The sequence below is a fragment of the Mauremys mutica genome, chromosome 11 (genome assembly GCF_020497125.1).
Source record: "Mauremys mutica isolate MM-2020 ecotype Southern chromosome 11, ASM2049712v1, whole genome shotgun sequence".
Taxonomy (NCBI): Eukaryota; Metazoa; Chordata; order Testudines; family Geoemydidae; genus Mauremys; species Mauremys mutica.
The window spans coordinates 41358719-41373988 of record NC_059082.1 but is presented as its reverse complement, the minus strand read 5'-3'; the positions used below and the strand labels follow the sequence as shown (position 1 = coordinate 41373988).

General features: G+C 47.2%; 2 protein-coding genes across 2 annotated transcripts in view; both read right to left on the bottom strand.

The window, feature by feature from the left end:
* TRIM69 (tripartite motif containing 69) overlaps positions 1–3163 on the bottom strand; it is a 30662-nt gene extending 27499 nt beyond the window's left edge. The window contains exon 1 of the mRNA XM_044980611.1: positions 3092–3163. The gene's annotated coding sequence lies outside the window, so the exon portion shown is untranslated. The remainder of the gene's footprint in view (positions 1–3091) is intronic.
* A 3909-nt stretch (positions 3164–7072) lies between these two features.
* B2M (beta-2-microglobulin) lies at positions 7073–12720 on the bottom strand. The gene is made up of 4 exons (XM_044980367.1): positions 12639–12720; positions 10365–10643; positions 9051–9079; positions 7073–7921 (listed from the first exon to the last, which is right to left on the bottom strand). Exons 1-3 carry the CDS (start codon positions 12703–12705, stop codon positions 9066–9068), a joined length of 360 nt encoding a protein of 119 aa, XP_044836302.1. The 5' UTR covers positions 12706–12720; the 3' UTR covers positions 7073–7921; positions 9051–9065.
* Between the last annotated feature and the right edge of the window lie 2550 nt (positions 12721–15270).

The following is a 15270-nucleotide window of genomic DNA, read 5'->3' as shown; positions in this document are numbered from 1 at the left end:
TTAACATGTTGTACCTGGTGACCACCTGACCAGAGGACCAATCAGAGATAAGATTTTTTCAAATCTCTGTGGAGGGAAGCCTTTGTCTGAGTGAGAACTGTTTTTGAATCTAACAGAGGACAGTCATGTCTCCAAGTTCTCCTGGAGTAGTTTCTAACTAATTAATAGTGAGTATTAATTAGAAAGGCAAATTAGTCTTATGATTTGATTTCTATATTTGCAATTGTGGTGTTTGCTAAAGGAAATGCTTTATTCCTGTTTGCTGATATTGCTTTTACTGAGAAAATGGGGAGAGGGGATTCTCTCCAGAGATTGATAAGGTTATACCCTATGAGTGTCCAGCTTGGACTCATAGAGATTCTGTATTTTCTTTTTGTTCTCTTAATAAATTCTGATCGTTTCTTTGGACTTGGTTAATTCCTTCCCTTGGGGAAAGTCAGGGGAAGGGAGGGGGACGAGGGCTGCTTCCCTGTGTGTGTGAGATTCAAGGAGTTGAATCAGGGGGGAGGGGGAAGGTTCCTCCTCTGTGAATTGATCTGTGTTCCCAAGGGGGGAAACAGGGGTGTCCCGGCCCACGGAATTGACCGGGTGGTGGCAGCCGAAGGGGAGACCTACCCTAGGATTTTGGGGTGGGGGGAAGACATGCGGGTCCTCACTTTGAAACCGCCCAGTTTCAAGTGAGGGTAGACTCCTGACACATACAAAGTAACACAACCTATAAAAGCACACATAGCCCCACCCTATATCACCACATACACACAACCATTCCCCAACCCCCGACCTCACAGATCTAGCCCCAGTACCAACAAAACCTTGCTCACCAGATGTATTACTGCACACAAATGCATGTCCCAGCTACACTTCAGACCCCCTCAGATATTCCCCAGCACTAAGATATGCCCCAAACACACACACACACCTCATATCTCCTACATATATCAGAGAAATATGCAACAGAAACAACTATCCCTAAGTATGTCCTTGACACCCCAACTCACCACTACACAGCTACAATCCACACATAGATCTGAGAAGCCTGTTTCCAGATATACCCCAGACACCATCACATACCAGCTGGGCACACAAAAGTTACATTTGGAAATGTAGGTCCATAGATGTATTTCTCACTGCTTCTTCAGTGAGGGAATCATTTTAAAAGAAGCCAATCTAAATTATCTTTCTACAGTCTTAAACTAGCAACCCTCAGTTTTGTAGCTCAACTGCCCTAACCAATAATCTCTGATATGGTAATGACTCCTTCCACTCCACACTGGTCAGCGATGGAGACTGAATCCCAGATCTTCAGTACTCAAAATATGAGTCACAGCTATTTGAACTAAGGTAGCACTGCCTTTAGTCGCTTGCACTAGTAGGCTTTTATCATCTTTCTTAGGACCAGCCAGAATGGAGAACTAAAAAAACACCTGGAACCAGTAGGTTACACTTTGCTATTGGCCACTCAGGATTTTTCAACACATACCAACACTTTAGGACTGACTGAAAATCCCCTGCAGAATCTCAACATACAGAGAGAATCCTGTACTAGGCACTGGGTCTTCTGCTGCTCCTACCCCAGGCCCTGGCAAGATTCATAAGGAGAAATCACTCTCAGCGACTTCTCCATGCTTCATGGCCCCTTAAGGGTGCATCCCCTTCACTGATCCTCCTCCCACCAGCCATGGGTAGGCTCAAGGGATTAGCTCCTCAGCCACCCCTTCCTTCTCCTCACCCCAGTTCTCCAAAGGAGCTTCCTCTTCCTCCAGCACTGTGGAGAGGGAGTGGGAGGGCTCCTCTTTTGCTCTTATCCTTTCTTACCCAGGGCCTACCCCAAGTCAGCTGCAAGCCCCAGGCTGTGCAGCCATCTTGAGCAGAGCCCTGAGTCTGCCGGCAGCCTGTACCATGGCTCTGTGGTCCCAGAGTTAAGGAGAAGGTAGGCTCAGGCCAGACTGTGTGAATGGCACACCAGGTGCAGAGCTGCAGGAAACAGCAATGGGGGGGAAGGAATGGTGTGACGAGCCTAAAGGCTGGAGGAAGCCTCAGGCAGTCTGAAAAGTCAGCAGCTCTGCTGAAGAGACACCCCGGTCCAGGGTACACCTATCACCCCATCCAGAGACACCTCAGGGTACTCAGCCTACCCCCCACATCCAGCTATTCCACAGGAGATGCCCCCTTCTCACCCAGATATACTGCACACATGCTCCCCCCTACACCCCTCAGCAAGGTGATGGATGTCCATGAGTCCCAGAGTCTAGGCCTCTATGTCTGTGGTGGAGATTTATCCCAAGGCAATTGGTCTCAACAAATCCTAGGAACTAGGGAGGAGTTTTACCCTCAGAAGATGGCACTTGGTGAGCTCTAGACTAGGCCCATGTGGAGGACTCAGGAGACTTGCGAATGAGGTAGCTGTCAAGTCACCGGGTCTGGCCCAGCAGGGCTCTTAGTGAGCGATGCCACAGGAAAATGGCACAGGCAAGGTTCTGGAAGAGGGTGGGCGTGTGGTCAGGGGCAGGTAGTTCCCCAGGAACCTGGGGGCAGATGCTGGAAGAGGGTGGCCGCGGGAGGAAGGCACTGGGAGAGCTGAGGAGTTTGACTTTGAAGCAGACTGATGGTGTTCGGAGGGGTGCATGGAGTGCAGGTAGGATGACCAGACAACAAATGTGAAAAATCGAGACAGAGGATGGGAGATAATAGGAACCTATATAAGAAAAAGACCCAAAAATCGGGACTGCCCTATAAAATCGGGACATCTGGTCACCCTAAGTGCAATGGTTTCTGAGAGAGGATGGCAGTTAACGAGAGGCAGAATGGCAGTTACTCAGTTCCCTCCCATGGAGGGAAAGGTTCTAGAAAACAGGACCCGCAAGGTAGGGCTTCCCCTATCCATGTTTTCCCATGCTGGCCCCTTGGCTGGGGTAGCTGTCCGAGATAAAATGGTTTGGATGTCCTGGGTTTTTGTAGCTGAGAGGTGGCAACCCTACACACTAGTCCACACTGCCCAACATTTCAAGTGGTTACTCTGGGATGGGTCCTAACCCCAGGGAGGGGTGGGAAGCCTTGTGGGTGGGGAGGTGGAGGGAAGTTACACACTCACCCCACAGCAGCAACTCCTGGGCTCCTATCCTGTGGGGCTCAACTCCCCCACCCCCCGGGCATTATGACCAGGCCCAAGTGCACAGCACTGCTCAGGTTTGGTCTGGACCCCTCACCCCGTGCAGCAGGTCACAATGCCACTCACTCAAATTTAGCTTGGGCACACACATGCACACATACATATGCCATCAGCAGGTAGGGTGACCAGATGTCCCAATTTTATAGGGACAGTCCCAATTTGGGTTTTTTTTCTTATATAGGCTTCTATTACCCCCCACCCCATCCCAGTTGTTCACATTTGCTGTCTGGTGATCCTATCAGCAGGCCAGGCCAAACCTGACCATCACTGTGACCCTGTGTGACAGGGGTCACTTTGTAATACCTGAAGTGGGGAGCCAAGCCCTGTGGGGCAGGAGCCATTTCAACCAGAACACGGGGGTGGGTGTCAAAGTAGGACAGTTCTGCTAACCCTGGGACAACTATTGGGAAGTCTGCTAGTCAGTGGGAGGCATATGGGCACATAGTGTTTTTCCTAATAAAAGTAATTAATTAATATAATTCTCAGCATTTCTACAATCTTAAATATCCTAAAAGTGCTGTGCAAACATTAGCTGCTTGGTGAGAGTCCGTGAGGTCACAGGAACCTGGGGAGGAAAGTTATAGCTAGAGAGATGGGCAGTAGTAGCACCATATTCATGCTTACTACTTACATAATAATAAAAGTGTTACTTGAATGTCAAGTAATTAAAGGTGAACTTTCAGATAATTTAGACCCAAATGTACTTGCAGTAAAAACAAGCTTTTGCTAAGCCTCACACCTCAGTAGAAACATACCAGTGGATTTTTTGTTTAAAATGTCAAAGGATACAATTTATTGGTAAAGGCCAAATATTTCCCTGCAGTGTTTGCTACCCAAAGACTGCCACCTCTGCTAATGTGTGAGAATGCAGGAAAGTGATTGGTAACCAAATGCACCTCTACCCCGATATAACACTGTCCTCAGAAGCCAAAAAATCTTACCGTATTATAGGTGAAACCGTGTTATATCAAACTTGCTTTGATCCGCCGGAGCACGCAGCCCTGCCCCCCCCCCCCCCCACGAGCGCTGCTTTACCATGTTATATCTGAATTCATGTTATATTGGGGTAGAGGTGTACATTTATACTCACTCTGTCCCTGCTAATTTAGGTGGCTGGAAAAGTAGAAGAGAGTTTAATTATTTGATACACTTAGTTTTAAAATACAGATAAATTCCTGTCTCTTACAGACCATCAACAATTGGAATATACCAGATTTTTCTTTATTCCTGTGTTTTCAGAAAGTCTTCTTACTCAGCCCGAGGTTAAAATCTCCGTTAATTAGAGAGCCTCTTTAAGCAAATACTGTCTTCAAGTACAAAACCTTAAATGGGATGAGAAGATTGTACAAAGTAATGTCTGTCTTCCTTGCCTGTTAAAAATAATTTAATGATTAAATGGGAAAAAGTTGTCACATCCTTTCAAGCCAGAAGGATGGAATTCCATAATGTCTTTCATACATGCTTGTTCTGCCACAACAAGCTTGTCAGAGTCACACCATCAGATCACATGGAAAACATTGCAATCACTAGGATGCCCTGCATTCTGGTCTCTGGCTCTGCCCCATATTAGTTCCTTATTGGGCACCTCCCCCCCACCGCGTTTTTTTTAAATACACACAACAAAAATATTGGCTTTTTCAGAAAATAAGGGCAGCAAGGGGCATTATGATCACAACACGTATAGGATTTCGCCCAGTAATTTCTCCATCAAGCCAAATGACTTCTGGTGGGACTAGAACCTCTGTTTTTGGTGCCATTCCTTCCAGGATCTTGTTTCTTGACATACTTGAACTCTTGGTGGAATGAGCTCACCAGGCCTGGACCAGCCTGCCTTTCTATCACATAGCACAACTAAACTTATGCTTTCTCACAAGTGTGCATATATGCTGTGTTCTTTTGCAAGTCATCTTAAAGTAAAAAACAGTTCTATAAAGTGGATTGTTCACTTGAATAAAACTTGAGAGAAATTGAGTTTCTCTCATCTAGTTTCTATTTTTGTCTGTTTCTTTCCCAACTGCTTAAATCTGGAGTAGGCAAGCTTTTTGGCTTGAGGGCCGCATCGGGTTTTGTAAATTGTATGGAAGGCCGGTTAGCTGAGGGGGTTGTGGCCTGGTCCTCACCTCCTATCTGTGTCCCACCCAGGATTCCTGCCCCATCCAACTCCCCATTCCCTGACTTTTCACCCCCCAACCCCTGCTCCATCCTTTTTCCCCCCTGCTTCCTGTCCCCTACAAGAAATTCAAAGCAGCTGAACTACATGGTGGTTTTCCCTCTTGACATCTGGCAACAGCTTTAAAGTAGAGTATCTGCTAGTCTGTTTCAATGTTACACCATCTCAGAGCTATAGGTGGGGCATTTGTATTGTTCTGGTAGTATCTGGGGCAACCTCAACAATCAGACCTTGTTAAGTAACTCACCATGTATTTGTTTGATTTGTCTTCAAACAAGTCTTTTCTTTCCATTTCAGAAGGATTTTGAGTGAGTTCTTCAAAGTTGTCTGAAGACCATCCTTAGTGACAGTGTCTCAACTCCACTGAGCCAGTCTTCTTCCCATAGCTCTGCCCCTTAGGATGACCAGATGTCCCACATTTAGGGACAGTCCTGATTTTTAGGTGTTTTTCTTATATAGGCTCTTATTAACACCTCCCGCTCCCCCAACCACACACCTTCTGACCCAATTTTTCCACACTTGCTGTCTGGTCACTCTACTGCCCCTCGCTATAGTGAGGTTGGATGTTCCAGAAACAAAGGGATCATGATTCATTTGACAGAAGCATGGTCATGAGGGTGTCATATAGGAGTTTGTGCCAGGGCAGAGGCTGGAAACTGCACCTGTATTCCCCTCCATGGTCCAGCACAGCCTCCAGTCTAGGCTTCTGGCTCCTCAGCTGTCACCTCTTGTATGTAGAAATCCATACCTCTTCCCCTCCTAATCAGGGTTTTGCCAGACTGCACGGTTCCTTGCCTACACTGTTATGCCCAACAAGCCAGACTGCTTCAAATAGGTTGGTGTTTGCACTTTTGCTCTCTCTTCAGAGGCGATAAAATAGTGCAAGTGCCCAATTAAGTTAACACACAGCTCATTCTAAGCAAGCACATTTATTCTTAAGGTAAAAGCACTTCAGAAAATATGCTAAATAATAAAAGAACCTAAATGCATGCTAATAAAACTTACCAGAGATCACCCCCCACCCACCACAGGTGCTGTGGTTGGAGTCCATCCTTCTGAGCTGAGGCTGTTATAAGAACCCAGACAGCATAGATCACCCTGTTTCTTTACGCAACTTGGGCCTTTGATCTTCAGCCTTCAGAGTCAGATAGTCAGTGGACAACTGTGCCCCCTCCTCAGAGCATATCTTCTGCTTGCTTTTTTTTTTTTTGAAGCCCAACCTTCAGATGGTATTTGTATTCAACTCCTAGGAATTCCACATCACCCCTATTGACCTCAAAGACCATTCTTATCTACCACAATATTCAATATAGTTAATTGATTATCCAGGTCCACAATAATACAGAACATTTGCATTTAGTACATTTGGAGTCAATTGTATTAAATTCAATGAAGTTTTTCTAAGGGTATTGCAGGAAATTGCCATGTCTGTCACAAGGGGCAATAGAGGCAAAAAGAGGGGGAGAAGGGGAAGCGTGTCAGGAGAAAGCAAAGCATTGTTGGGAGCAGAGTTGTGCAGGATTTGAAGGCAAGTCTGAGAAGTCAATGATCATATGGATCAGGAACACAATCTCCTCCTTTTACTTTTATCAGTAAGGGGAAACAAATTTGAGCAGCTGCTCTTACAGCAGGGACACTAGTTCAATGACAGGTTATATTGCATTGGGTACAGCAAGGCATGCAAGGTAAGAAGTGTCCTCTCTTCAACTTAAGAAATCACAGCTTCCACAGGGTTGATTTTTTTTAAATATATTTAAGACAAAACATTATATACAATTAAGAACCATACAAAGTGTTACACTCTCCTTTTAATTAGTAAAACAAATCCATATAGATTGTCCAAAAATGTTTAACAGACTTGCACACACTGATTTATTGCTTTAAACTGGCAATAGTTTTATTGATTGGCATTTATAGTAAGAAATGCTGTAGCCAAGAGTTGTTCTTGAAAGCTCTACTACTGCTCACCCAAAAGGGCTTGGCAACACGAGTTGCACTCAGGCCGATAGCCCTCAATTCTACCCCCATCCTTGGCAAGGACTGGTGCTGCCTACAGGCAGGTTGTGCTGGGACCTTGTTATAGCTCTCATGTTCTGGAGCTACTGGAAAGACAAATCTTCCAAATTTGCAGTTCAATCTCTCTCTGGACCCGTGGGTCTTAAATCCTAAAGACATCTCAGGGTCTTTATTTTACAACTGCCAGTTTAAACTAGCAGTAGCACACCTGCCAGACTGCCCAATACAAGACTGGCTTATCTTTGCATAAGACCTGATTCTATAATATATCCACTACCAGATTACCCAAGTGGTTCCCCCCCCAAACCAGGCAGAGGATTGAGAATTTTGGTGTGAGGCCAGCTCTAATGTCACACTGCCATACACAGGGGGCCCAAGGCTCAAATCTAACATTTCACACTAACAGATTATTAATTACAGAAGACCACCCCCAAACAAGTTATTTAGCATCATCTTAAAGCTATACATTCAGCTCCAATACAAAAATGAGCGTGGGGGTGAAGAGCGCAGAGAAAACAGGGTAGGGCTTAAGCTGATTTTAGATTGGAAGGCAGAGTTCTTCAGACCTGAAAAAGGGTGGAAAGATTATGTATTAATAAAAAAACAAAGAATAAGCAATCTGAATGGGAGAACCTGGCTCAGAGATCCCATCTGCAAACAACTAGTATAAACTTTAACAGAATCTATAAAGTCCAGGACCTAAGAGCAGCTGCACCTCCAAAGTGTTGTTTTATCACATGCCCAAGCTTCTCAGACAGTTTGAGGCAGTGAACCTCTTACACCGGTTGACATTTGGTGTACTGCATTTGCTGGTGCTGTACATTAAGCCATTTGTTATTCACCAACTCAAAGCTGCTCCAGCACTGCCTGGCAAGAAACTGCCCCAGGCCCCCCCTTCACCCTCCAAAATGAGGCCTTATAGCGACTACTGTCCCTCTAACTCTAATGCAGTATTGGCCAGCCCTCCCAGGAGATATCGCTAGACCATAAGCAAGGACTGCCAAATGTCAAATCCACCTCTCCCCACCCATCAAGAGAAAACACCATGGGTCTGGTGACTAGCAGACCCTGTGACATATAAAGAACCCTTCTTTCCAGGTGCCAAGTGAAGTCATACGCTTTACAAAAATAAGACTGCTCTCTAATCCTTGGACAAGCAAGTGGAGTCTCCATATGGGCATGATATTGTTACTCGTGCTAAAGAGTGGAACAATTTCAGGCCACACACATACCAGCTAATAAGCTGGAGACAGAGCTGCCTGTTCATCATCTCCCTGCTTTTCTGCCTCAGCATGGCAGGTGTTTTGCTTCCTTCCCCTGGGCTTCAGCCTAAGGCCTGATCTACACTGGACACGCAGTGGGGGGAAAATTGATCTAAGTTACACAACTTTCAGCTACGTGAATAACGTAGCTTAAGTCGAAGTACTTAGACCTACTTACCGCGGTGTCTTCTCTGCAGTAAGTCGACAGCTGACACTCTCCCATCGACTCCGCCTCTCGCCTGGGTGGAGTACCGGAGTCGACGGGAGAGTGCTCGACAGTCGATTTATCACATGTAGACTAGATGCGAAAAATCAACCCCCACTGGACTGATCGCTGCCCATCAATCCAGCAGGTAATGTAGACAAGCCCCAAGGATCAGTCTAGCACCAAACTCACTTTGACAGCAAGAAATGAAAAAGATCCATAACTTACCATATAAGAAGCAGGTTAATAATCTGGGTCTGCAAAGGAAGATGACAGGATATTAGACTTGGAAGTGAAGACGTGGCTGTGCTGCACAAATAACCCTCCCACCAATCACAACAATTCTAATGCAGAGCTGGGAGAGTTCTATCACTCCAGCAGCCAGACAGATGCCCTGTGATAAGCCATCACTGCTCATGCTATGGGATTATGGACTGGGCCAGAAAAGAAACTGACACTCCCCCATCCCGCCCATCTTCTTGCCAATTGTCTTAAGCATCTTTGCTTAGTTTACCTAAACTAATTGGGTTTTCTCCTCCTCCTAGCAAGCAGAAGTCAACTGGATTCTGTTCTGCCTTCGCATCACAAGCATGACAGACAAATTCAAAGTCCTGGACCTTTTATTGTTGGTGATTGTGTCAAATAAATAATAAATAATAATAATAATAAAAGACATAGGGAAAAGCCTGCAAACAGGACAAAGTAGAAGACGAGGCTGGGGTTGAAAATGGTTTCTCTGACAAAAACTGTTCTATTAATAACTTAACCTTTTTCAACAGGCAAGTCATAAAAAAGTTACATCTGACAACTCTCTAAATAAAAAACTGCCTGAACAGATGAGTATAAGATACCATTAAGACACTATAACATTAAAGCCAGGTACAGAGTGGGCAGGCAGTGGTTGCGCACACCTTCCCCAGAGCTCTGCTAACTGAGGCTATGTGTACGCTAGCACTTTTGTCGATCAGGGGTGTGAAAAGAACACCCTGGACCAACATAAGTTTCACCAACGAAAGTGCGGGTGTGGATAGTGCTATTGTCAGCAGAAGGGCCTCTCCTGCCAACCTAGCTAACACCGCTTGTTGGGGGTGGCTTAATTATGCCAGCAGGAGAGCACTCTCCTGACAGCAAAGAATGGCTACATGGGAAACCTTACAGTGGTACAGCTGTGCCACTGTAAGGTCCACCGTGTAGCGATAGCCTGACCTGATCTACAGCACCTCCAATATTCCAGAAATTAGTCCCTCCCTCTTTCCATTACTATTAGATGTTCCAATGCAGTATATTCATTTACATGTTCCCTTTGGCAGTTAGAAACAAATTATTTCACTGGAGCCTAGGAAGAGGCCAAAGGTCTCTAGAAACAAGAATTCAGGAACTCACCCTATTATATTACGCTTAAAAAAAGACACTGGACTTGAGACTAAGCAGACAAGCTGCATTCTCTGGCAGAGTGCAGGATCTCAGTAGAAAGAGAATCCAAATCCAGTGTACAATTCCTGAGGGATGAAGTGAACAAGATGGAAGTAGAGAAATACTCACCCCATCTAACTTTCTTGGGCTCTTTAAGGGTGCTATGCACCACTTTGCATTCATATGTATCTTTCCCATTAGGTGTGAACGGAGCATTCACCAGGCGATGGAAAGTCCAGTCGTCACTGAAGGAAAGGTCAGACATTTCCATGTCATCCACCTTAACTGCATTCTTCAGCAGGGTGATCTCAATGTTCGGGGGGTGGAACCCCTCCACATAGCAGTTCAGGACGTTTGGCTTGCCATTCTCCACCGGGTGGCGGGAGTACACATGTATTTTGGGGGAACCTGAAGGGGTTGAGAAAAGAACAGAGCTGAGTGACATCCTAACTGCTGTTATTGTCTCCCCCCAGCAAGACTCCACTAGCTGCGCACTAATGACTCAAAGAGCCAAGCCAGGGCACAGCAGCAGCTTGCTAGAGTTTGAGCCTTTAAAACAGTGGTGGGCAAACTACAGCCCAGGGGCCACATCTGGCCCTCCAAAGGGCTCCGCACACTGCCCCTGCCCCAACCGCTGCCCCTGAAGTTCTCATTGGCCGGGAACCACAACCAATGGGAGCTGCAGGGGCTGCACCTGCAGACAGGACAGCGCATAGAGCCGCCCGGCTGCACTTCCATGCAGGAGCTGGAGGGGGGATAGGCCACTGTTTCTGAGAGCTGCTTGAGGTAAGTGATGCACAGAGCCTGCCCCCCATAACCCTTCCTGTGCCCCAACCCCCTGCCCTATCCCTGATCTCGCTCTCCAAACCCCTTAGTCCTAGCCCAGAGCACCTTCCTTCACCCCAACCCCTCATCCCCAGAGCCCGCACTCCCAGCCGGAGCCCTCCCATCCTCCAACCCCCAATTTTGTGAGCACTCATGGCCTGCCATACAGTTTCCATACCCAGATGTAGCCCTCAGGCCAAAAAGTTTGCCCATCCCTGCTTTAAAAGCTCTAGTACAGTAGCACCTCAGAGTTACAAACACTGCATGAATGGAGGCTGTTCACAAGCTGAAATGTTATGGTTGTTCCTTCATAAGTTTACAACTGAACATTGACTTAATACAGCTTTGAAACTTACTATGCAAAAGAAACCTGCTGCTTTTCACCATCTTAAGGTAAATGAAACAAGCATAGAAAGTTTCCTTACTTTGTTAAAAAATTAGATTTTTTCCATAATAGTTTACATTTAACAGTACTGTACTATACAGTATGCCCCCCCAAAATCTCTGCTGCCCAATTGTATACTTCCAGTTCCAAAAGAGGTTTGTGGTTGACTGCTCAGTTCAAAACAATGGTGTCTATAACTCTGAGGTTCTACTGGAGCGCAAGCAGGACTGGCACTGCAGCACAATAAGGGCACAGCTTGGTTTACACTTACAAGGTATCCGTCTAGCTATGTCCATCAGGGTGTGAAAAACTCCTTAGCCCAACCAACATGCCAGCCATCACCGCAGCACGGACACAGCTAGAGCCTCTACCCTAGCACAGCCCCAGTGCAGGCAGCCTACGCCAACAGCAGGTTTTCTGCTAGTGTAGGACCATCACCTCCCTGACTGCTAGGGTGACCAGATCTCCTGATTTTATAGGGAAAGCCACGTTATTTGGGGCTTTGCTTTACATTGGTGCCTATTACCCCACTCCCCCGCCCCATTTTTCACACTTACTAGCTAGACTAGTCACGCTATTGCAAGCAGGTCAGTGGAACCTGGCTCCTGCTGGCCCCATGCAGTCACGGAGGGAGGCGAGATCCCCACCGCAGCCCCAGCCGGGAATCCCCAGTATGAGCGCAGCCCTGGGGGCTCCCGCCGGGAGCTAACCACGGTGCTGGGACTCACCCAGCGCCCCCACCACCACCGCAGGAGAGGCGCCCCCCTCCCAACCAAAAGCGAAAGCCAGGCGAGCAGCACCATCAGGCGCCTTCCCGGAAAGCCCCTGGCGCACAGCCAGCTACAGCCGCCAGCCCCAGCGGATCCCGCAACAACCCAACCAGGCGGCCCGGCCACGGGGCGCTGAGCACCGCCCGGGGGACCCGTTCCCGGGCCGGGCTGTCAAAGAGGTGCCCCCCGCCCGGACCGCGGGGAGGACGGGCTCAGCGCGCCCAGCACATCTGGGGCGGGACTCGCCCCCCGGTTCGGAGCAGGGCCCAGATCCCCGGGGAGCTGCCCCCGGCTAAGGCTGCCAGGGGCCCCTTGGCGGGCCCCCCAAGCTGGCTCGGACACTGCGCGGCCAGGAGCAGGGCTCAATGCGCGCCTCCTCCTCCCCCCACAAGCGGCCCCGGCGCGGCAGGGAGCGGGGCTCACGTGTGGTAGCCTCCAGGCCGGCGAGGCCGAGCAGTACCAGCAGCAGCACACCGAGACCTCGCGCCATGGCTCCAGCTGCACGCGCTCCTCCGCACTCACTCTCAGCGGACTAACACGCCCGTGCCCTGCCAGCGCCTTTTATACCCTGCCGGCCTCGGGCCAATCACAGCCGGGCAAGGCCTCCTGCGTCACTCGTCACCAGGCAGACATGCCGCTGACAGGTTATCCGAGCGGAGAGGGGCTTTTCAGCGCGTGCGCGCTCCTCGCAGCAGCAGCCCCTCCCGGGGGCTCCAGCTCCTGTTTCGCTTTCGCTTTTCAGGCTCCAGTCTCGGAGCAACTGGCCCTTCGCTCGTGGGCCCTTTGTGGAACAGCCTGGGCTCGGCTCGGCTCTGGGCGTTCCTTACAGCGCCTCTCCCAGCAGAGACCCTGCTCAGCGCCTCCGCCCCCTCACCTGCCGCTATCCCCTTCTCCAGCACCTGCACCTGGGATTTCTGAAAAAAACACCCGATCCCAGGCCGCACCCCCACCACCTTCCCTAGCCCGGCGCAGCCCTAGCGCTCACAGCGCAGCGCACAGGCGGTCAGTCTCCTTAGCCCCTTTTACAGAGGGGGAGCTTGGAGCTCTGGCTGGAGCCGCCTTTTAAAACCCCATGAAGGCGGGGTGGTGCCCTTGGTGGTTACAAGTTCAACAGCGAGAGCGCAGCCCTTCCCTAAGGATTGGGGCATCCGTAGGCCAAGGGTCTGTCCGTTTTCTGGATCAGGCAGAAGGTCCTGAGCCAACTTAAAACCAGGTTATTTATACAAAAAGCCTTTCTTTGTCTGATACAGCCTAATACGGCTACCCCTCTGATTCTTGGTCTGGTAGCTCCTGAAGAATTCTGTATGAACTAGTGTATGTGCACCTTTCTGACGGTGTCTTCAAAGAGCTGGTAATAGGAATGACATTAATGTTCCCTCCTACTAAAGAAAGTACATACAATGCCACAATAACACACCATAACTGCACATTTAATACAATAGACCCCGAAGCTATTAAATCTAATTCATAAGGTTGAACTTCATTTAGTAAAGTTTATCTTAATTCCAGAAGATTTGTCCAGGGTATTGTCAGTCTGTCACATCCAACATCCCTACAGTATTTTTACTGTTAAATTACTGATCCGTCCACAGACTTCACTTATTTTATATTTCCAGATACAAAGTAAGATTCAACATTATTGTTCCTATTGCCGTGGCGAGTTTTATGACAAATTAACTGTCACATGACACTGACACAGCTCCTAGCGTCTTCCTGTGTGGTTTACTGGTCGCTCAAGTGTGTGTGTGTGTGGTTTGTTGTTCCCTGCAATGCAGATTGCTACCTATGCATGGAACTGAAAACAAACAAAAAGAAAGAGAGATTCTTAGAAAATAGAGTAACAAAGAACCAGAGTCCGCACTCAGTTATATCCAAGCAAGCCCCCCATCAAGGGCATAAGGTCACATGGTTACAAATGAGGGCAGAATTGGGCCCTGTTTTTGTTCTTGTTTTTTATTTAAATTTATTGGGATTTGCTTTTAGCTTAATACATTTTGGTCCCTCCAGACTAGCCAAGATTGATCCTTTCAGGGAGTGAAAGTTACTTCCTGGTTTCCCTGCTTAGTCACTTCTTTTTCCTAATTGGTGAAGGGGGATGTCGTTCATGGCAGAATCATAAAAATCCTCTACTCATCCATTTTTAGTTTCTAGCAGAAAAATTCTGTTCCTTTTGAGGTCATGGTCCATCTGCCTTTACCAGAGCAGCATAGCTTGTTCCCAAACAGCAAGAGTTTCAGATTACAGAGCCTCCCTTTTCCAGGCAAGAATCAAGATTACAGCCAACTCAATACAAGGATCCAGAGTAGCAGCCGTGTTAGTCTGTATCCGCAAAAAAAACAGGAGTACTTGTGGCACCTTAAAGACTAACAAATTTATTTTAGCATGAGCTTTCGTGAGCTAAAGCTCACTTCTTCGGATGCATAGAATGGAACACACAGACAGGAGATATTTATACATACAGAGAACATGAAAAGGTGGAAGGTGGCAATTTTGCAACAAAAAAAATTCAAAAACAGACTTCAAAGAGAAACTGCTGAACTTGAATTAATATGCAAACTAGATACTATTAACTGTGGTCTAAACAAAGACTGGGAATGGTTGGGTCATTACACCAATTGAATCTATTTCCCTATGTTAAGTTCTCCTCACACCTTCTATGGGCCATCTTAATTATCACTTCAAAAAGTTTTTTTTCCTCCTGCTAACGATAGCTCATCTCAATTGATTAGACTCTGCCTGTTGGTATGCATACTTCCACCTTTTCATGTTCTCTGTATGTATAAATATCTCCTGTCTGTGTGTTCCATTCTATGCATCCGAAGAAGTGAGCTTTAGCTCACGAAAGCTCATGCTAAAATAAATTTGTTAGTCTTTAAGGTGCCACAAGTACTCCTGTTTTTTTTCAATACAAGGAAACATTTCTCAGGGTAAGCCAGCCTTTCATTTTACTTCCCTATATTTCTACCCCTTTCACTAAAGAGATCAATTTTACCAACTCTTATGAATTGATTGAAAGTCTTATCATATTTGGGTTTCAAATGCTAGTCATGTGAAT

What these genes read in the sequence shown, in the direction of transcription:
- B2M (XM_044980367.1), bottom strand. Translation starts at nt 12,705, where the DNA reads ATGGCGCGAGGTCTCGGTGTGCTGCTGCTGGTACTGCTCGGCCTCGCC. An exon ending in CGGCCTGGAGGCTACCACAC is followed by an intron (nt 10,644 to 12,638) that starts GTGAGCCCCGCT and finishes CAACCCCTTCAG; the next exon opens with GTTCCCCCAAAATACATGTG.